We start from the raw sequence: 21,630 nt of genomic DNA on the forward strand, positions 1-21,630 counted from the left end.
TTGTTGCCCATAACACGCTAGCATTCTGCTAATGAATGCTGATTGGTCAGTGAAGGACTGATTACGATCGGAGATCCCGCTTGACGGCATCCAAAGCAGAGCCAGAATGTCAGAGTGAATATTTCGGCGTGGTCTTTAAAACATTAGCAAACCTCTTTCTAGCATCTGTATTGACAGGGAGAGCCTTACCTGTCAGCTGTGTTGTCGATGCCTCGAGAGAACGAAGGAAGGGACTCCGAGCTTGCCGTAAAGCAGTATCTCCGGCTGTATATGTGTATGACGTCATTGACATTTTAAAAGGCTTTTTAGAACAGAAAAGCGACTTTAAAAAAATCTAACACACAGCAGTGTGTATTTTCTTTGCCTCCCCTTTCGAATGCAACATTCAAATTACTAGACTAAAAAATTATATCATGAGAAAAGTGGGTTTTGAGGGGTATAGCTCCCTAGAGTCCCATTCATTCTGCACTGGCCTGTGAGCGCCCCCTATATGGATTTCTGGTGGAACTGCAACCAGTTCAGAAGCCGGAAGTAACGAGGTAGTGGAACTTCTTCCTATATTAGAAATTCTTTGGTGCCAGTGTTCTGACGGAAGTTAGGGGGAAAGGTTATATGACGCCACTGACGGGCGACTAAAGGAAATGTGCCGTGTCTGAAAATAAAATAACAGATTTCTCTGGGTTTGACATTTGGTGGAAACATTTGGGATAGTGTAAGAACACAATTCATAAAAATATATAACATAGGAATGGTCGTTTTTAGACATTTTAAAGCAGAAATGTTACATATTGTACCTTTTTAAAATAGAGCTGGGTTACAACCCATGCGTAGCGGCACAAACAGCCTTATTCAGGGGGAATCTGAAGTTTAAGTTAATAAGAAAGCAAAGCCTGTATGATTGAATGAAATAAATCAAGGGTTCCTTTTTAATTTATTTTTTCATTCTTTTGTGTGTTAAGAAAATATAAAAGACGCGTTTGTTCGATTTCTGAGGAGGAAGGAGAGGCTTGGGTCGAATTGAAAGATTAAGCAAAAGGTTTAATGAACATCATGATGAAAACGCCAGTCAAAACACAATCAAACATAAAACATGAAACACTGCCAGCAGTGGGCTAAAATGACATGCCTCCTCTCCAGGAATTACGTCAATCAGTCCTGAGACATTCTCAGGTTCGGAATTATATTCCTTTGGAATTGTGGGTGTTTCCCTGAATGGAAACTGTCCCAGGTTAAAGACAAACCTCTGATTTCAGGTTTACTCCAGTTCACAGACAAAGGTCGTTTAACATGGTAGTGCCGATTCTGTTCAAGTTTACAGAGTTTGCATTTCCTTTGTTCTAATCAAGTCTGGCCCCACAGGGAGTGGCTCCCCAAAAGTTGTTTAAACAATAAGTCTTCTAGTGCATCCACCATCATGCTAAATAACAGACATGACCTAATCAATTCTTTAGAAGCTTGAGAAGGTGTGAGCCAGACAAATGCTGATTAGGCTTAATCCGTATTGAAACATTCCTTGACTCAGTGCTCAGTTTACATTTTTAAGTTACATTTTTTTTTTACCTAAAAGTATATTGTACTAAAACATAAGCATGGTTTTAACTTTTTTATCTTCAACATGTGCGATAGGTACTACCCCGCGCTGCGGACGTTGGAGCAGCTGGAGCACACGTGTCTTCCCAGGGCGGGTCAGTACCGCTTCTGCTCCATCATGGCGGAGAACATCCCCAAACTGAGGACGCAGATCCGGGACACGGCGATGACGCAGCTGAGAGACTTCCTGGAGAGCATCCGGAAACACTCCGACAAGATAGGAGAGACCGCCATCAAGCAGGTACAAACGCAACATATATATATATATATATATATGCATTGCGTCGGGTAACATTTTCAGACTTGCATTGGACAGAAAGAGAGCGAGAAAAGGATCCAAATCCAAACCAGAGATAATGTTTTTTTTTTTTTTTTTATATTTTTTATTCCACACATAAATTTTTCTTGTCAAACCTGGCGCCTACCCACAATGCCGAACACAAAACTGTTAAAAGGTGATCAGTACAAACTACTTGTGGTCTGAGTTCAGACAATCACAAAGTCTGTCATCTCGTTTTTCACTTGTTTTCAGTGTTCATAGTTAATCTTTCAAATAAGTGTGTGTGTGTGTGTGTGCGCGCGCGCGCTAACGTGCTAACATCAGTGCACTTATGTGTGTGTGAATTTGTTGATAAGGACTGTTACTGGCTTGTCTATCTTCCCTCCTACCACAACTGTTTTTTGTTTTCCATCATGTCTCTCTCTCTGTCAGTTAATCAGAAGCAGCCTGTGTGTGTGTGTGTGTGTGTGTGTGTGTGTGTGTGTCTCTCTCTCTCTCTCTCTCTCTCTCTCTCTCTCTCTCTCTCTCTCTCTCTCTCTCTCTCTCTCTCTCTCTCTCTCTGTGGTTGCAATGCCAGTAAACAAGCACGTAGGCGCTGCAAGAGATGCCGTGGCTTGTCAATGAACATGCACACCCACTCGCACACAGAGGACCCCGCTTTTCAGCACTTACCTAATTGTTTTTCTGTTTTCCAAGGCCAAGGAAGTTATATACGAGCGTGTCGGTTTGTGTGCTCTATGTTCTCTTGTGGTATCCATAGCTCAAAGTGAGGCCTCCCTGTTTATTTGTGTGCCTCCATCATTTAGACGGGAATGTTGTGCCGTGGGAATTACAGGATGAAGGGGTGGGAAGGGAATGAGGAAGGAGCGCTCGACGACAGACCGATGAGCGGATGGCGACTCGGGGAAAAGTGGCTGAACAGCCTGTTATGTCGTGTATATTCCAATCACGACTTCCTCTGTTAAAAATTGTGGATTTGTCACAATTAGTAATACACTGAACGGGGGACATTAGATGGATGATCTAAGACGCTGGTGTGCCCCGGGACCTTTTGTTCCATTTGGTTCCACTCTTTCTGCACACGTTTCTTTTCCCCCGCCTCCTTTCCTGCAGTATCAAATTTGGGGAGGTTGTGCCTCTGGAGATCTAGAGGGGGGGGCCGTCCACTGATCACAGGGTTTGATCCTCTGCTCATCTTGGCCACGTGTCCTCGGGCAAGACGCCAAAACCCCCCGGATGGTGAGACCAGCCCTTTGCATGGTAGATTCATCTGTGTGTGAATGGGCTCACAAGAGCCATATTATAAAGCGCTGTAGATACAAATCTTGGTGAATATTAGTATATATTATATTTTGATAAAAATGCTGTTTTCAGCCTCTCAAATATGGAGATTTCCTGCTTTTTTTTTCTGTTTTCATATCCCATTAAACTGAATATCTGTGGGGTTTTGGAGAAAACAAGACCTTTTTAAAGGCATCACCTTGGACTTTGAAAAACTGGGATGGACATATTTAACTATTTTATACAGGAGTTTTCCTGGCTCAGAATGGGCCTTTGGGTGGGGGGCGACTATGCACAACCGTAAGCATGATCGGTCCGCGTACAGTAAAGGCAAGGAGCCTGTGTTACCTTATTTGACAGAAATCTGTATGCATTTGCCTGTTATTTCTGATGAATTTGATAAACAAAAATGTTGATAACACTTAAATGAAACCCAAATCAACAGAACTGCTTAAAAATAAGTAATATTAGTATTCAAATACCACCGTTAGGTTAACCAGGAGGGTCCGGCATGGCCGGTCAGAGAGGATTTGAATTGCTATTTTTGATCGCAATTCTTATCATTTTGGTGCTGGTGATTTTTCCTTTGGGGGGCTGGCTAAAACCTCTTTGGTGGGGGTGCCAAAAATTCCTCTATGCAGGGAAAAACCCTGCTATAGACCAAACGGTCAGGTTCATCTAGAAAATAATTGGCAGATTAAGCGATTAATGCAAATACTCCTTAGTTAGAGGGCTAATTTACAGACCAAACAATGAATCCATAGCAAATGGATCCACTAGAGACTGTTCTGGCGCTAGAGATGCAGGATTGAAATCCTCATAATGGCAAACGTCCTACTGGTTCTGCACTGTATTTCTCTCTTAAGAATGTCATTTTGAGAATTGGTTAATTGCCACATTATTTAAGGCTGCCAGCATCAACAATATCTACACATTGCTGACAGGAAATTTCAGGGCTGTAAAGCACGGAACTTATATATCGATGGGAGTTTTGCAATGATCTGTTGGCATTAGATTTTGTGCTTTACAGTCCAAACGGTTGACCCTTTTTAAAAAAAAAAAACAATAATAGACCAACAGCTGTAACTCAGGCCAGTCTGAACTGAACCTTGTGAACTGAGAGAAGACCATTGGGTCCAATGACTTACTGCAGATTTAGGTATTTACTTTGTCCTCCAGGTGTCACTAGAGGATCATTTCTCACTCTTGATCCAAAACATTGCAGCTTGTGGTTGACCAGTGACTAAACTTCCTCTTGCCGCTCACCCATTCATTTCAGTTAGAGAAATATACAGTATATTAGATCTGTAACATATATATATATATAAATAATATCTGGCTCAGTGTCTCTGTCCCGACCGGCAGCGGCAGACGGCCGCCCACCAAGAGTCAGGTTCTGTCCGAGGTTTATATCTGTAAAGAGTCCTGAGATAACTCCTGTTGTGATTTGACACCATAAATAAAATGGAGTTGAAATGAAATTGAATAGAAACATAACCTAATGCAGATAATGCATCCCTACAGGGCACAGGGGTCACTGGGTGGTTTTGATGATATGAAGGTGATGTGAATCACAGTCAACGGATATCAAACCAATTGAACCCCTGGGCTCTCCCCCCCCCCCCCCCCCACCCGAAAACTACACTGTAATAAATTTCATGTTAGTTTAACTTGGAAATGCAAGTTCCCCTGCTGCCTTGAAAATCGAAGTTCACTCAACTTGAAGACTGCCTTTGTTCAACTTAGAAATTAAAGTTAATGAGGTTGATGTAACTACAGTGTTCTAGTTTTGTTAAAGTTGTTCTTTTAGTTGATTTAACTTTGTATTACTTGCTTTAACTTCATACTTTAAGTTAAAACAAATCATTTATTTTCTTTAATAATGCAAGAAACCTTCCTTGCCTAGTATAACAGACATACTGTACCTTCCTGCTTTATTTCAACTCACACTTTCAAGTTAAAACAACATAACCACATTTATAGCGGAGATACCGTGGGTGCTTGGTGGGGCCACCCCAGGGCCCCGTGCAAAATAGCGGCGTCTCTGCTGATCTTGTGTCACTTGACATAAAATGGCCGCTAGTGAAGTGACACACCGCAGATTAATGGCTGAAGGAAGCCTATTACTGCTCAACGTCTAACACTGTAATACTCCAGCTCTTATCAAAAGTCACTTAACTCATGGTTACAAATGTAAACCAGCACAACAATGAAAATTACCAGGCAACAAAACACTACATTCTAAACACACGTTTAATAAACAGAATTCATAAAGTTACATTTGTATTTCGAACAAACGGCAAACTTTTCAGCAAATTTGAACAAAACTCTATTTACCGCGTTGCATCATGGGAATTGGCCAGCCAATGAACCAGTTGCAGTCCTGACTGCAATTGGTTGATAACTTAACTTACATACCTTAGTTCAATCAACACATACATTTTTTTAAATAGTCAACCCAACGAATAAATGCAAGTTTAACTTTCAAAAACTCATAAAGTTGAGTTCAAAATCGACAACTTGTATAAACTCGTTCAGTTAAAAATAAGAAAATAAGTGGACATAACTAAATGGGTCTGTAATATTTTACAGTGTACTGTATGATGAGAACATAAACCGAGTCATAAACACTGAAAAAGTACAGTAAACGCAGAGGAGTTTGTCTTCAGATGAGCCTCACGCGGTCCCCCACGTATCACTCCACGCCCACACACTCTGAACCCTTCCGTGGGGGTGGGGGTGGGGGGGGGGCAGGGACCACAGTTTGAGAATCACAGGCGTAGAAAATCCACTTGCAGTCAGTGAGGAAGCCCACCGCTAACTCCTCTAACCACTAATTACGAGGGAGATTATGGAAACCCCAGTGGTCCGGCAGTCCTGATACTGATACTGGGATTATGTTGTGGTATCGAATGTTAGCCTCCGAGCGCTCGCTGTGTGTGTGTGTGTGTGTGTGTGTGTGTGTGTGTGTGTGTGTGTGTGTGTGTGTGTGTGTGTGTGTGTGTGTGTGTGTGTGTGTGTGTGTGTGTGTGTGTGTGTGTGTGTGTGTGTGTGTGTGTGTGTGTGTGTGTGTGTGTGTGTGTGTGTGTGTGTGTGTGTGTGTGTGTGTGTGTGTGTGTGCGTGTGTGCGTGCGTGCGTGCGTGCGTGCGTGCGTGCGTTGTGGACCCGCACACTACAACTTCTGATTTCCTTTCCTTTTGTCCCTCTTCACCCTTTTTTCTTAGTCTTTTTTTTTTTTTTTCTTCATGTCCCTCCATCTCTTTCTCTCTCAGACAGCGTGTCTCTCTGGTGTGCTCTGTTCCAAATTAGCTCTAACTCTCTGTACCCGGCCGTCGTTACAGCTCACTCGACCAAGGATGTGAAAATAAATAGATCTTGGGAAAGAGGAGGAGGAGGGGATGGAGGGAGGAGACGGAGGAGAGCACAGGGCTCACAATGGAGCTATTGTCTGCTGCCACATGCCCAGAGAAGAGTAGGAGGAAGAGGAGACAGGGAGGAAGATGTGTGGAAAGGAGGGTTGAGAGTGGGAAGAGAAGGAGAGAGAAAACAGGGAAGAGAGAGATGGGGGGGAGAGAAATTGTTCGAGCCAGAGAGGAAGAGAAAGGGGCATGCAAAGGGATGATATAGAAGATAGCGGATGTAAGGAGGAGAGAGGAGGACAAGATGAGGAGAAAGATAGTGGAGGAAGATACTGGAGGTAAAGGGAAAGAGGGAAGACGGACGTGAGGACATCATGGTAAAGAAGTGGTCTAGGAGAATGAAAAGAGGAGAGGAAGGGTAAAGGAGGAGGATCAGGGCGAGGCGGGTGAATGAAGGATGAGGAGGAAAGGCAAAAAGCCAGAGGCGAGGAAGAAAAGAAGATAAGATGGAGGAGCGAGTAGAAAAAGGTCCCCCTGCTTCTCAAACATGAGAATTTGCTGCATTTCTCGTCCGTTGCATCGCAGTAACCAGAATTTATTTGGGTTTTTGAGACCTTTTAATGACGTAACCTCGTCCCCCCTGCTCTGGGCTGTTGTAGAGCCGGTATACCAACAGCATAAAGAGCCCAGAACTGAAGTTTTTAAAGGCTGGAAAACCGGAAAAACTCAGCTTTTATGAAGACAAAAGAGGATACGGATGTGAGGAATCAGCAGGAAGAATGGGAAGACTGTGGGATCCTGACATACAGCCACGCCCAGCGTTACGTTTCCAGCAAGCATTTTGTCACCAAGTCAAATATCCGAATGTCAGTTTTAGGCTAGTCTATATCCACGACGTTCCACTTCCGGGATTGCTCCAGTGCCTCCGGGAATGCCGCTGGATGTCCCGTTACCTTCCTCTTCCTTTGTGTTGGCGTTTTAAACTCCGGTGGATTTCTGTGGACTATGGTTAACTGCTCCTCAGATCTCTGCAGGGTAAATCCAGACAGCTAGCTAGACTATCTGTCCAATCTGAGTTTTCTCTCGCACGACTAAAACCAACTTTTGAACGTGCACACGTTCCACCAACACAAGTTCCTTCCCGAGGCTACTTTGCAGCGACACCGCAGCTCGAGACAATTGTGATTTGGTTTAAAGATATGCCAATAAACCAGAGCACGTTTTTTCTCCCATCCCGGAATGCTGTGTGGACTAGCAACGCAAGATTAGTTTTAGGTTAACTACATTTCTGTAAGCAGTGATGGAGTACTCAAGTCCTGGACTCTGACTCAAACTCGAGTCCCACTCGAGTATTTATTCTCAGGACTCATGACAAGTTCAAGTTACTTTATTTATACCCGAAGGTAGATTTTGTTTGCAATAGAGTCACACATCATCACATTATCACACATCATCAAAAAAGTTCTTATCAGTCCAGAATCAGATAATACATAGGCCTACATGAAGATCGTATATAAGATACGAGTAAAAAGATTTAATACCAGGTGTAAAAAAAAAATTAAAATAAAAAAAATAACTTGACTTGGACTCACGGACTGATGACTTGTACTTGGACTTGAGTAAATGGCAAATAAAGTTGGACTCGAGCATTCATGAAAGAGGAATCAGACGTCTGATGAAGTTTCTGACTAAATAGGTTATACAAATTTGATGGAAGATGTTAAACTTTTCCTGTTTCGGGCTCCAAGACCGGCTGGGAAGCAGCTGGGGAGACGTTCCATCCAGGGCTCGTGTTCTGTTGGGGGTGACACCATTTTACTTCACCGACCGTATTAACAAAAGATGAAGCCACCATGTCTTGAGAAGCTTCTTGTTTATTGTTAACTGTTAACTCACTTTACATCGTCTTTGGGATCTCGTTTTTTTTTTTTTTTTTATATCGCCACACAACAGCGTTTAGGCATTTTTCTGTTTGCTAGCAGACCGAATTGACGAGGAGGCGCCGTCACGCGTTACAAGTCGATGGAGAGTGGCGCGCTGTTTTCACCTCCGGTGGGGGTCTCTATGATGGACATTTTACAATGGTTCAGACTAAACAAGGGGTCGTCAACGTTTTTTTAGGCCAAGGACCCCTAACCTGAAAGAGAGACGGATCAGGGACCACGGACTACATATATTGTGTTAAATTGAGTTGCATAATAAATTGGGCCTACAATAACATATCGGATGGCCTAAAGCCTACACATAAGGTTCCCTACAATACTATGCTATTAAAATAATACAGTTATTTACATATTCATATATCATTATGTTTTAATGTGAAACACACCCGTGGAAGGCACAGTGAATCCTTAGGCTTAACTGTATCTGTGGATGGCTACCTTACAGGCCACTATGCCTAGCATCAGTGTTGCTGAGGTGGTTGTTGTTTTTTTACGAATATGCCGATTTAGCTTTGCTAATAATATGTTGGATTCATTTAGTTATTTTCAGACAAATTTTATCTTTGGGGGGGGAAAAAAAAAGGTTCAACAAAAGTATTAAACAATAGCGGGTCCCCTGCAATGACTCTAAGGACCCCCTGTTGAAGATCCCTGGACTAAACGATTAATTGAATAATGAAAATAATAATTTGTAGTCCCAGTGCTGTTGCGGTGTCCAATCAAATACGTGCAGGGGCCCACTGACCCCAGCATGAAGGGGCTAACTGTATTTTTTTACTTAACAAAAGGATGAAATGGTTTGGAGATGAGTAATGTGTGCAGTGTTTTGGTGTCTACTAAAGCCTTCAAACGTATCACAAGCTTTCTGAAGAGAAGGCAGAAAGGCAAAAGGAGAAGGAGGGATGAAAACTCTGAGGAGAGGCGGAGAAGAAGAGGGCAAGAGATACAGAAGAAGGATTCAAGGAAAGAGGCGATGACTCTTGAAGCCTCTCCAAATGTATTTGCCTTTCCTTTTATAACCCTCCTGTCATTTGTCATTCCCCTCTTTCTCTCTGTACTCTGTCACGTCACATTTCCGCCTCCCTGTCAAAACGTCCGTCGCCGTCTTTCTCTCTTTTTGCAGTCTTTCCATCTCCTCATCTTTCCATTTACTTTTCTCCCTCCTTCCTTCTGTTTTTTTTCTTTTATTCACTCTGAACAACGGACAAGCGCTTCAGAGCTTCTGCTGTGCATTCGGTAGACACACACACACACACACACACACACACACACACACACACACACACACACACTAATAGAAAACAGATTGTTGGGCCTGTGAAGTGGAAGAAGATTGATTACCTGTATCTAGTTACTGAACACACACATGCGTGTGCGTGCAGCGGGGGTGGCGGAGGGCACGCGCTGGGCCGGTGTATTGAACCATCACAGGGAAAACCGAAAATAGACTTGTGTGTGTGTGTGTGTGTGTGTGTGTGTGTGTGTGTGTGTGTGTGTGTGTGTGTGTGTGTGTGTGTGTGTGTGTGTGTGTGTGTGTGTGTGTGTGTGTGTGTGTGTGTGTGTGTGTGTGTGTGTGTGTGTGTGTGTGTGTGTGTGTGTGTGTGTGTGTGTGTGTGTGTGTGTGCCGAATAATGCTCCACAGTTTACTGCCATTGGACACCATTATTTCTGGTTTGCCGTCTGCCTGCCAAAAAGTGATCCATAGGTTTTTGCCTGATCAGTCATTAAATACGGAGTATTTTTCAATATGTTACTACATAACACAGCTGTACAGTGTGCAGAACTTTTGAGGACACCTCGGATTGCTTTTCGATATATAAGTACACTGCTGTGCAAGACAACAGCCCAACGGAATATACGATGGCACTCCCTGATATGAAAAACAAAAGAGTCAAAATAAGAGCAATTATCAATGTGCAAATATATGATGGCAGCATGAAAGTGTAAGAAAGTATCAACCTAATATGGCAAATGTGGTTGTCACAAGGGGTGAGGTTGTCAAACCATGTTTAGCAATTTGTCAGCTTTGGTCAGTGTTGCGTATATTGTCCTCTTATCGCCTTCCAGGGGGGAGTCCTTTGATTCAATAACGGTGCAAAAAAACCATGCGTGTGCTTTGGTACTAATACCAAAACAATACTTATTTTCCCACAAACTTTTTTGTTTAATTGACCAAAATTAACCAAGCCTCTCAAACGTATCCGAGTTTGATATTGACACAAAGAGTCCGCAAAAGGCCAAAGAATCTTTTGTTCAGTCAGTGTGCGTTTTTTGTGCGTGTATTGCTGCTGTGACATGGGAATTTTCCTCCAGGGATACATAAAGTATCCATCCATTCGTCTGTCACCCATATGTCTGTCCTTCCTTCCTTCCTTCCTTCCTTCCTTCCTTCCTTCCATGGCAAGTTTGCCAAATATCTGAGTGAGATCAGGAAATATCTGCTTAAAGAATAATTGGTTACACTTTACTTGAAGGTATCTACATAAGAGTGACATGACCTGGTCATGAAAGTGTCATAAATATTATAAACAAGTCATAAACGATTAAGACCTAACGCTTCTTTCAGTAAGTGTCATTCAGTTTTTTGTCATGACAAGTTAGAATTAGGGTTAGAGTTAGGGTTCATATGTCATGACAGTGTCATGTCACTCTTATGTCGATACCTTCGAATAAAGTGTTATAATAATAATTGAACTAAGACAAAAAATCTGACCAATCATTCCACATAAACCTGCCATAGTTCAGTTTTAAATACTCCAAAAGGACGGCGGTTCGATACCCAGCCTTACCCTTGAGCAGTACACACTGCGGCATGCGCAGCAGCTGTTGAAAGTACTTCTGTTTGTTCCAATCTTGTCATTCAGTATATTTTTTACTTTTTTTTTTAAACTGGTGGAAAGTCATTTCAGAAAACAACTTTACTGCTGGCAATAATTACTTTTTGTTTTTAATTACATTCATCCGTTTTCCTAAATTAGAGTCCTTCCGACAGTCACTTTATTGTTTTTTTTTCTTCAAAGAATGATGTGGAAATCTTTTTTTTATTTTATTCTTTTTACAAATCGTTGCAACTTTTCCACAACAAATAGCCACTTTAAACCACCTTTCAACAAACGATCACTGCGACTCTGCTCTTTCACTTGCAATTTATGTCAATTTCCAACGCTGAGGCCGCAAATCGCCTTGAAGTTTGTCAGCGAAGCACATATTTAACTCGGGGGGCCGCCTTGTGGTGTTGCCGCAGTGCAATATCAGATTATTTCAGAAATATTTAGAGTCATCTTGCGCTAAATGGATTAAAGTGTGGCTCTGATTCTGGTCCTCCTCCCCAGCTGTTCTCACTTCTTCTCAGGCAATTTTCATCCTCCTATCATCCCCCCCCAGCTGTTTCTTCTCATTTCTCCTCCTGCTCTTCTCTTCCCTACTCCCTTCTCCTCCTTTCTCCTGTACTTCATTCTCTATCCACTTCTTTTTTCCCCAATGTTTTTTCTTCTCTGCTCTCCCTCTTTTTTTTTTTTTTTTTTTTTTTTTTTTTTTATCCTTTTGGGATTGTGCGCAGGAGATGACGCACATTCCCGCACTTGAGTTTCAAGTGCCACACCGAATGCCGCCCCCCTAAAGAGAAACACGACAAAAGACCCCGGTTAATAAGGTTTCTATTTTTTTAAACCGAACTTGGTATTGCCAGTGGATGCCTCAGGACACGCATCCACCTGTCGGGGAATGCTCCAGAAAGCCGAATTCAGCCACTCAAGTGGAATTATCTGACGTAGGCGCTGACGTCCGTGTCTGCGGCGTCGCGTACTGTAGGAAAGTTGCTTTTCTCTGTCATTCACTCCCTCTCTCGTGTCCGTCTTTCATGCGTCTGCTTGTCTTTTGAGGTCTCCTATGTTAATTCCTGTGCGGGAAAAGAAAGAAAACGACCATTTGACGGATTAGAAAGGAACGCCACGCAGAGAAAAAGAAATCGCCGCTGACAAAACAAGACCCTCCACTTTGTGTGTTTTTGAGGTCTGTGCCATTTTCTTTTTTTAATTTAGTATGAAGTTACTCTTTCAACATTTTTGCCTCGCTAGAGTTTTGGTTGATTGAGTCGAAGTGAAAAGACTCATTGCTGTATTTAGAGCTTGTTACCTATTCTTTCCTCAACAGAGCGGGCACATTCCTGTGTGTCGTCCCCCCCCCCCCCGACCTTCTGTACCGAGAAATGAGACTTTCCACTGATTCTGTTTGTGTTTATTGTCTGATATGACTCATTAGTCTTGAATGTGTGGGCATTAGATCAAAGATGGCATTGTGTTCTTCCAGCATCGCCGATATTGTGTTTACCCCGGGGTTTGTGCACATCCACCCTCGTACGAACACCAGTTTTTCTCATTACCATCATTAAAGGCGCCAATCGGGACGCTCAAAGCCTCTGACGTATTTCATTGACGTCTTAATCGACCGATTTAAGTGCACAAGGCAGCCTACGTGCCAGCGCCGGCGAGCAGAGGAAGCCGCAGCATTCACGTAGATTTTCAAAAAGGACCTGAGGCGGATCTGGGTGTGAACGGCAAGATACACTTAGATCTGAGGGGTTCCCCCCCCCCACTCCTCCCTCCGCCCTCCCCACATAACAAGATTTTCCCACAAAAATATTTTTGGTGGCCAAGCTGTGAAGGACCTTCCGGCATAGAAGCCTTCAAAGAACCTTAAAAGTCAGCGGCGTTTAATGATCAAATCCAAGAAACGTCAATATACATGTTCAGATATTGTTTGCAAAACTAAAACATTGGACACCGTTTGGAAACGAGAAACTTCACCTAAATTATCTACATAATGGGCAACAATAGAAAACGACGCAGAATTGGCCATCTCTATAAGGAACACCACTCTGTTTTCATTTTGTGTTGGATACAAGCTCCCATTAATTTCTAACCAAAACTTCCTGTTTGATTATTTTTAGTACTCCTGGTCCGACACTGCCGCAGACGGAGCAGAATGCATCATTTCCCATGATACTCTTGTTTCCCTCCAAAATAGTGACACGGACAGGACACGGTTTGCATCAGATATTGCATTACACATTCGTTGCATTGTTCTCTGCGCAATCTTTCCATTTCCATCTGTCTTTGCCCCACCCTTTTTTTTTTTTTTTTTGTTTGTTTATTTTGGGAAGCCTCGCCATTAGCAACATTGTTACATTATCCTAATGTAAGCTGCATATGAATGCATGTGAACCTGTTGTAACCCCTGTGCATCACATGGGACATGTGTTAATGTGCGATGGCATACATTTTGGCAAGCCCGATCTGCCGGCGATTTGACTTCGCCCCGCAGCTCAGGCTGGAAACCTGTACGTTCATCTATCCTGCTTCAGTTACAATTTTGCGGGGACCAATCACAGTCTGGCTTATCCACCTGGCGGCGCTATTGGCGGCTTTAACACAACGACGATAAAGAAGCGACGAAGCAGCTTCTTGTTTACATTCAACATGGCGGCCACCGAAGCGCAGCAGCCCGTCAATGCCGCTGTCGCCGCTACGTCACCCGGATCGTTGGTCTGATTGGTTGAAGGACCATCCAATTGCGTACCAAGTCATTTAAACTATGCCCGTTGATCACGCCTCTTGTGCAGTAGAAAATACAGAGCAGACTCCCCAGACCAACGTTCAATCTTAAAAGATTGAGCTTGGTCTGGTGATAGCCAGACTATGAGCTCCTAACTGTGTATTCAAAATGCAGACACTCAGACCCTTAAGGACAAAAATGTCTCCATTGAAACCCAATAAAACCACAATGTTTGATGGCCATGGCCATTACAGCGCACAACCATACATTCTTATATCAGGCTTTTAATTCACAGCTTCTAATTTGTAATTTTTACTGTTTTCCACCAGATTGAGCCATTTACCCACATTATTGTACATGCTATTTTCCTGGTTTCCACTTGGGGCATTGCTGCTGTATTATGGAGCACTGCAGTGTTTATTGCATCAAAATGCATGTTGTTGCTCATCATTGAAATATCCCAGAGTGTGAAAAAAATACAAAAATAATCCCTTGAGCATTTAGTATGCAGAAATAAAATGCAGTTGTGGCATTTTGTAAACAAACTAGCATTTTCAGAGTTACAATTCTTGAAATGAATGAATATTGTGATCAGGACAGATGTTGGTTAAAGCAAGTGAAAGTTGAAAATAATATCATTTTATGGCAGTTGTTTTGTGACAAAAACATTTTCTTCCTCTACGGTAACAAGCGGGAGTTTTTCAAAGGGATTAAAGGTATAAAATAGTCAATTTTTGCCTTTTTTTTGTTTGTTTTCTTCGCTCTAATTTTGTGATAAAACGCTTTCAGATACTCAGCTTAAATATACATCAATGTTACGAATGCACCAAGTTTAAATGAGGGTTTTGACATGCAGAAGCATAGATAAAAAAACAAAAACACATGTAAGGTGTCCCTGTCCTCCCTTTTTAAAGTCCTCTGAGCTAATTTTATGTGCTTTGTTTTCTGATTCATTGACTCTTCATCCTTCCTGATCTTCCCTTCCTGGCTTGAGGTTTTCCCTCTGGTGTATTCTTAGGTGCTTTTGTAAATCACTTTTTATAGGTCTTTTCCATTTGATTGTTTTCATGGGACAAGGAGTGGCAGGCTATTCTGAAATGTCTCAACCAGTCGTCTCATCATCTGCAATTTCTAAGCTTTTACCAAAATGGTCTTAGAAATGGGAATCGGGCTAATGTGAGTCATTATTTTATTATTATCTTTCTCTAGCTCCCCATATAAAGTGTAACTGTAGCACATGTAGAGACCGCTACAACGGCGTTTGATTGCAGACAGCGTGTCATTGTTATCATTGAACATCTGGTTTTGGTGTCGAGACCTTCAAAATCAAAAGAGCTTCCACTGCTCTGAAGTTGAGCCAAAAGTTGAATGCAACAAGTTTCCTTTCCTCCTCAGTGTCTTTTTGAAAGGTGTTCTGGGAAATGTAGGAAATAACTAAAGTAGAAGCAAACAACAACGTATCTCCAAGGGTTGAATTTGGCCTGCACGGCTCCTCTGATGTTTACTTTTCGTCTTGTGCTTCAGGCGCAGCTGCAGCGCTCCCTGGACAGCTCAGTCTCAACACAGCCAAGGGCCCTGATTGGCCGACGCAGCCGAAAGGAGGCAGCGACGACAGACGGCGGCGGGCATGGGGGCAGTCCGGTGTCGGAACAGGACTCAGGCATTCTGGATGTGGAGGATGAAGAGGAGGACGATGAAGTGAGAGAACTGCAACCACACATAGAAACGCATGAAAGTATCTCATCCATCCTTCTGTCTTTGTCCTTTTCAAGCTAAATGATAAGGAAGGCCTCTAATCTCCAACATAAATCTAATCCAAATAGGGCTGTAGCGATACATTAATCTCACGATACGATACACGATATTCAGCTCACGATACGATATACTGTATATCACGATATTCAGCCAACGATACAATTCGATATGTTTTGATACACTTGCATCATTTTCTGAAAGATTTAGAGGGGACCGAGTGATTTTGGTGACCTCTTGTGAGTGTTCCATTTACTTGGATTTAATTAATTGCTGTTGTCAGGTAAACATGTCACTGTCAAAGAGGCTGAAGCAAAAAGTTGACGTGGAAAAGCCAAAAGCCCAGCTTTAATGATGAATGGACTGATAAGAAGGCTATGCACTCATGTATGCCTAATTTGCAATGAAACTATGTTGTTGCAAAATAATACAACCATCATCATCATCACTCGAACATAACGATTGCGTCATTCACGTGCATATTAAGTAGCTCCAGATTGTCCGCTCTAGAGGAGAGTTTGGTTTGTTCAGCCAGCAACGAGGTTTACAAGAATTTGTCAAAATTTCCAGAATCCCGGCAAGATAAACAGTTAGACTACAAACTGACAGCTTTTGTTTTAGCTTGTTTGTAAAAATTCGCTATTTGTAGAGTAGAGCTGTGTTTGCGTAAAACAGCGCAGTGGACTGAGCAGATTGAAATATCGCTTTCTACATGTTTATGCCGGTCTACACAGGTGAGTGCATTGATAAGTATTGACTTTCTACTCACGAAGGTTTAATTGTAGCCTATTTACAGAAAAGAGACTAGCGTGAGTTCATCTGCCCCAGCGGCCGTTGGTAACTCTGTATCGTTCCCAGTCAGGTGCTGCGTGTTTTAACCTTTAACACACACACATCTCAGCTCAGCGGTGTGTGTGTTTTAACGCACACACATCTCGGGCATCGCTGTAGGCTACAGAATCCCGGCATGTGAATAGAGATGTAAATACAGGGGGCTGGGTTTTTGCTCTAAATGCTTGAAATGATAAATAACAGAACGCATTTTTTCTTCTTTACATTTTGGGAATTCATGATTACTCTGGGGGCCAGACTAAAAGCTTTGGCAGCGGGCGCCAGTTGACGTTGGCTGCTCTACAGCGACACTAGCGGCTGGCTGACCAAATCGCTCTTCCTGCAACGTAAAAAGTGGGGTAAACACGGGGGATTTGAATGGGACTTATGTATCAATACTCGCGGCATAAAAATCAATACTTTCTTGGGGGAAAAAATATCGATTTATATCGCAGAATCGATAAAATTGCTCAGCCTTAAATCCAAATGGGTCCATCCAGTTCATTCCATTCTTCCCCAGGGTGTTTCCCCCAGTGCATTGCAAGCCTGGTGGCCCACCGGGCCAAAGTTGTCCCTCACTGGGCCTATGCCACAGGGAATTATTGATAAATGTGTTTTTAAGACTTTTTTAAACTACAGTTACAGTGGGGCCTATACCCTTTTTATAGCTTTTTAAAATTCTCAATTTCACAATGTTCTCACAGATCTACATTAATGCTGCCATCAGTCTGTGAATGGCCCCAGCCGGGCCCTCGTCGAAAATAAAGACACATGCCATCGGGGTAAACAACTTGTCTGGGGGAAACTGTCCCCTGATTGGTTGCTGGCAGTATGGTCTCTGATTCTCATACATACATACATAATCACTGCAGCCCTGATAATCCTCTAGTGTGGCCTCAGCTTCACTTGTCTCCCGTTTCCCTCCCTTATTGTTTCTCCCTTTTAAGTTTTAAATTTTCTTTCATATCCTTCCCTCTTCGTTGAATCAATACTTTTTATCAATTATTTTTTTTTAACCAGTGCTTCACCTAAATATTTTCTGTTTATACCGTTCCGCCATTGTTATATCCGTTTCCATCAAAACCGAGTGAAAGCAGAAAATGAAATGAAATAAAATCAATGTCTTACTGACTAACATGTGATTTACGTTCTTTTTATAAAACAATGAGTTTTTAGAAATGTCTCATGATATTGTCTCTAGAAGTGTACTATTCAACTTTTGTTTTTGTTAAAGAATGAAAAGAAAATCACAACACCTGAATACTATCGAATCGCAATAAATTAAAATCGCAATACGAATCGAATCTGCACCCATGTGTCGTGAAAATTGGGAGAGAAGCATATCGTCCCAGCTCTACGGACATGTTTACAGACCGTTCAGACGATGAACTTGTAGAACCTCTGTGGGCAGAAAGCATTTCGGCACTGAACTCTTCACGCCCCCCCTCGCGGGATCAGAAGTCCTTTCTTGTTGTTCAAGGAACTCAAGGAAAGCAAAGTACAATAAAGTTGAAGAGAATAGCGCTGAACTTGTCACACCCGCGCTGCCATTCTGTTTTAAGGTCCCTGTCGTCCTCTTTGCTTATTTACATCCTGTAAACTCAAGTCAACCTTCTTCGTGGGAAGACCTTGGCTCGAACAAAGGCCCGACCCCCGCGGCCGGCAAAAGGTTATGGCCACGTTGGCACCAGCGGCTGCGCTGATGCCAACCGTCGGCATTCCGTCTCCTCACGCCACCCCATGCCCCTGCCATGCCTTTTCCCCTTTCCTTCATTTACAGTCGTCCCCCTCTGTCTCTGAATCCTATTTTTATTTGCTCCCTTTGTTCCCCTTTTTTGGTCCTTTTTTGTCCTCTTCCTGTTTTCTTTTTTCTTTCAGAGGTCTTCACCTTTTCCAAATCTTTTAAGTGCCTCCCAGTGTTGTAGGCAAGACCACCTAAACCAAGACCAAGTCATCACAAAGAATGAGACTTTGAGGGGTAGAGACCGAGACTTTGGGGGGTAATGGCCGAGACAAGACCGAGACTTTGAAGCACATTGCGCATCACCACAAGCCTGGAAACATAGAGGCTTCAATGAATGAAGAAAATAATGTACATATTGGCCATTTAAGTACATTAGGCTACCAAAAATAGTGACTTATAACACACTGAACAAAATATGGCCCTGATACAGGCTCTATCTGAACTCCTTGAACATGTCTTTACAGAATTAAAACATGTCAGTCAACATGCTGCAGCTACAGCTTCAGTCTCTAGAGAAATGGAGTTTGTCAGTTATTGCCAATTTAAGTACAGTATCAAGAACAGAATGATTTCTTAGCACACTCTTTAAAGGTCCCATTACATGGTGCTCTTTGGATGCTTTTATATAGGCCTTAGTGGTCCCCTAATACTGTATCTGAAGTCTCTTTTATATAGGCCTTAGTGGTCCCCTAATACTGTATCTGAAGTCTCTTTTATATAGACCTTAGTGGTCCCCTAATACTGTATCTGAAGTCTCTTTTATATAGACCTTAGTGGTCCCCTAATACTGTATCTGAAGTCTCTTTTATATAGACCTTAGTGGTCCCCTAATACTGTATCTGAAGTCTCTTTTATATAGACCTTAGTGGTCCCCTAATACTGTATCTGAAGTCTCTTTTATATAGACCTTAGTGGTCCTCTAATACTGTATCTGAAGTCTCTTTTATATAGACCTTAGTGGTCCCCTAATACTGTATCTGAAGTCTCTTTCCTGAAATTCAGCCTTGGTGCAGAATTACAGCCACTAGAGCCAGTCCCACAATGAGCTTTCCTTAGGATGTGCCATTTCTGTGTCTGTAGCCCTCTTAAGAGCATGGCTGTCAATAGGCTAATTGAAACGTCTTTCGGACCTCTTGCCTTGTAAGGCTTCATCATGTTGCACTTTGTGGTGACGTTTGATGTGCTGGTAAAGATTTGTGGTGTTATCTTGCGATGCTGAAACGATCCGAAACGCAAAATACTTTCCCCCCCTTTGGTTAGCATTGCGAGCTATCCGCCTGGTAATGACTAGATAAGTTCAGGGTTGCATTGCACGTGTGAAAGGAACTTCTGTTTCTGTCATCAGCCCTTAATCTTCCTCACGTCCCCCTTTTTTCCCACCTCTCTCCCTCCACCTCTGTCTTTAAGTGGTCTTTGTTTGTATGCCTTGTCTCAGGACTTCGAGAGTGTGTCTTTGTGTGTGTTTGTGTGCGGTTACATCAAAGCTGGCATTGTGTGTGATTTTCGCAGAAAGCAAACTTTCCAGAGGGCAAGAGGGCACATGGTTCTTTGCTGTGTGTGTGTGTGTGTGTGTGTGTGTGTGTGTGTGTGTGTGTGTGTGTGTGTGTGTGTGTGTGTGTGTGTGTGTGTGTGTGTGTGTGTGTTAAAATGGGTAAATTGCAGAAGACAGAGTATGTGGGTAGGGAGGAAGAAGTGGGATTGGTTAGACGGAGGGATAGATGGAAAGAAAAAGAGGTATGAGCAGCTGGTGACACTGCCAAAAAAAAAAGTAAGTGCTGCAGAATGCTTTACTCTCCTAAAGGCTGTTTTTATGCTTCTGCGTCAACTCCACGCCGTCGTGACCCTTTCGGAGTTCTGCGCCGGGGGTCGATTTGCATCGAGGTCCATTTCACCGCCGTAACGCTAAGGGGGGTAAGTCTGAGGTTATTTGCGAGGCGTCGGAAACTTTAGCACAACTGCCCACAAAGTGTTGCTTCCTGGCGAAGTGCAAATTTAAAAACGTCACTGACATATAGACACTCGACAAACGGATAACCCCGTCATTTAGGGCTGGATGATTAATCGAAACCCAAATTCAGAGCCTATAACCGACGTAATTTTACCAAGTCGTTTATTTCGTATATTTACCTCGATGCAATCTACAGTTGTAGATTTAAGTTCATTTGTTTGAAATATTTAATAAATAAGCATTAATTGCTATCTGTGTGTTGTTTCCTTATTTTAAAATCACAAAGATAGGATTATGCACTCTTTCATTAGAAAAAATAACCGTGAACATATTTACAGTATAAGAAAATGATTTTTTTTTAATAATTGTAATCAAGGCAAGGCAGCTTTATTTGTATTGCACATTTCAGCAACAAGGCAATTCAAAGTGCTTTACATGAAACATGAAACATTAAAAACAGTTAGAAAACAATTAAAAACAATTTCAAAGCATTAAAACAATTAACAACAATTTAAGATCATTAAAAGACAAGAATAAAATGTACAGTGCAGTATAAGAATTTTAAAGAAAGAGCAGTTAAAAATAGGTTATTTAAAGAAAGGCAACATTAAAAAGATATGTCAATCAAGGTAACTTCTTTGATTATTCGTGATTATGATTTTAGCTAAAATTGTCCAGCCCTACCGTCATTGTAACCAAAATATGTCTGAGTTTATTTGCAAAGTGAACTAGCGTGTTGCTACTCCCCACAGTAGGCCGCTCAAAACAGACTGTCAACACACAGGACCAGTCGACCAATCACAGTCCGTGCGCAATTAAAAAGTATAATGAGCAATTACTATTACCAAAGTCGTAAAATCTACAAATTGAGCACAAGCAAGCACTGAATAAAAAAAAACAAAAAAAAAACAAGCATAAGGTTGGCTACATAAAACAACAAAGGCATTAAATAATTTACAAGAATATGGATAAAATCAATAAAATAAACTATCTTGTGGTGTTTTGTCCATGAGGTGTCCATCCAGTCTGATTTTGTGTTTTCTGTCTGCAGGTCCCAGGAGCTCAGGACTTGGTGGATTTCTCTCCAGTTTACCGCTGTCTGCATATCTACACCGTGCTGGTGAGTTCCTCCTCTTCTTTGTGTTCGTATTCTTTCTTTTATCCATAACTTTCATCTCCATACTATCTATCACACGCTCTCTCTTTTATTTTTATTTTTTTTTAAATCCTCGACTTGATCGCCGAGCACTCCACTTGGTTTCACCCGATTCATTCCTGTTGTAAACTTTCTAAAAAACTTTCTAATATATAATTTAGTTTCCTTTTGTTTTTCTCAGTTTAAATAGAG

At 42.1% G+C, this 21,630-nt stretch overlaps 1 protein-coding gene across 4 annotated transcripts in view; it reads left to right on the forward strand.

Moving 5' to 3' along the window:
- The window catches only part of exoc6b (exocyst complex component 6B), a 125,822-nt gene that overhangs the window by 22,350 nt on the left and 81,842 nt on the right, over positions 1 to 21,630 (forward strand). For all 4 annotated transcript variants that reach the window (XM_028606137.1, XM_028606138.1, XM_028606139.1 and 1 more), the window contains exons 6-8: positions 1,627 to 1,831; positions 15,532 to 15,705; positions 21,334 to 21,402. In XM_028606137.1, coding sequence (XP_028461938.1) covers positions 1,627 to 1,831; positions 15,532 to 15,705; positions 21,334 to 21,402 — 448 coding nt within the window. The remainder of the gene's footprint in view (positions 1 to 1,626; positions 1,832 to 15,531; positions 15,706 to 21,333; positions 21,403 to 21,630) is intronic.

The sequence above is a fragment of the Perca flavescens genome, chromosome 19, assembly GCF_004354835.1.
Source record: "Perca flavescens isolate YP-PL-M2 chromosome 19, PFLA_1.0, whole genome shotgun sequence".
Taxonomy (NCBI): Eukaryota; Metazoa; Chordata; class Actinopteri; order Perciformes; family Percidae; genus Perca; species Perca flavescens.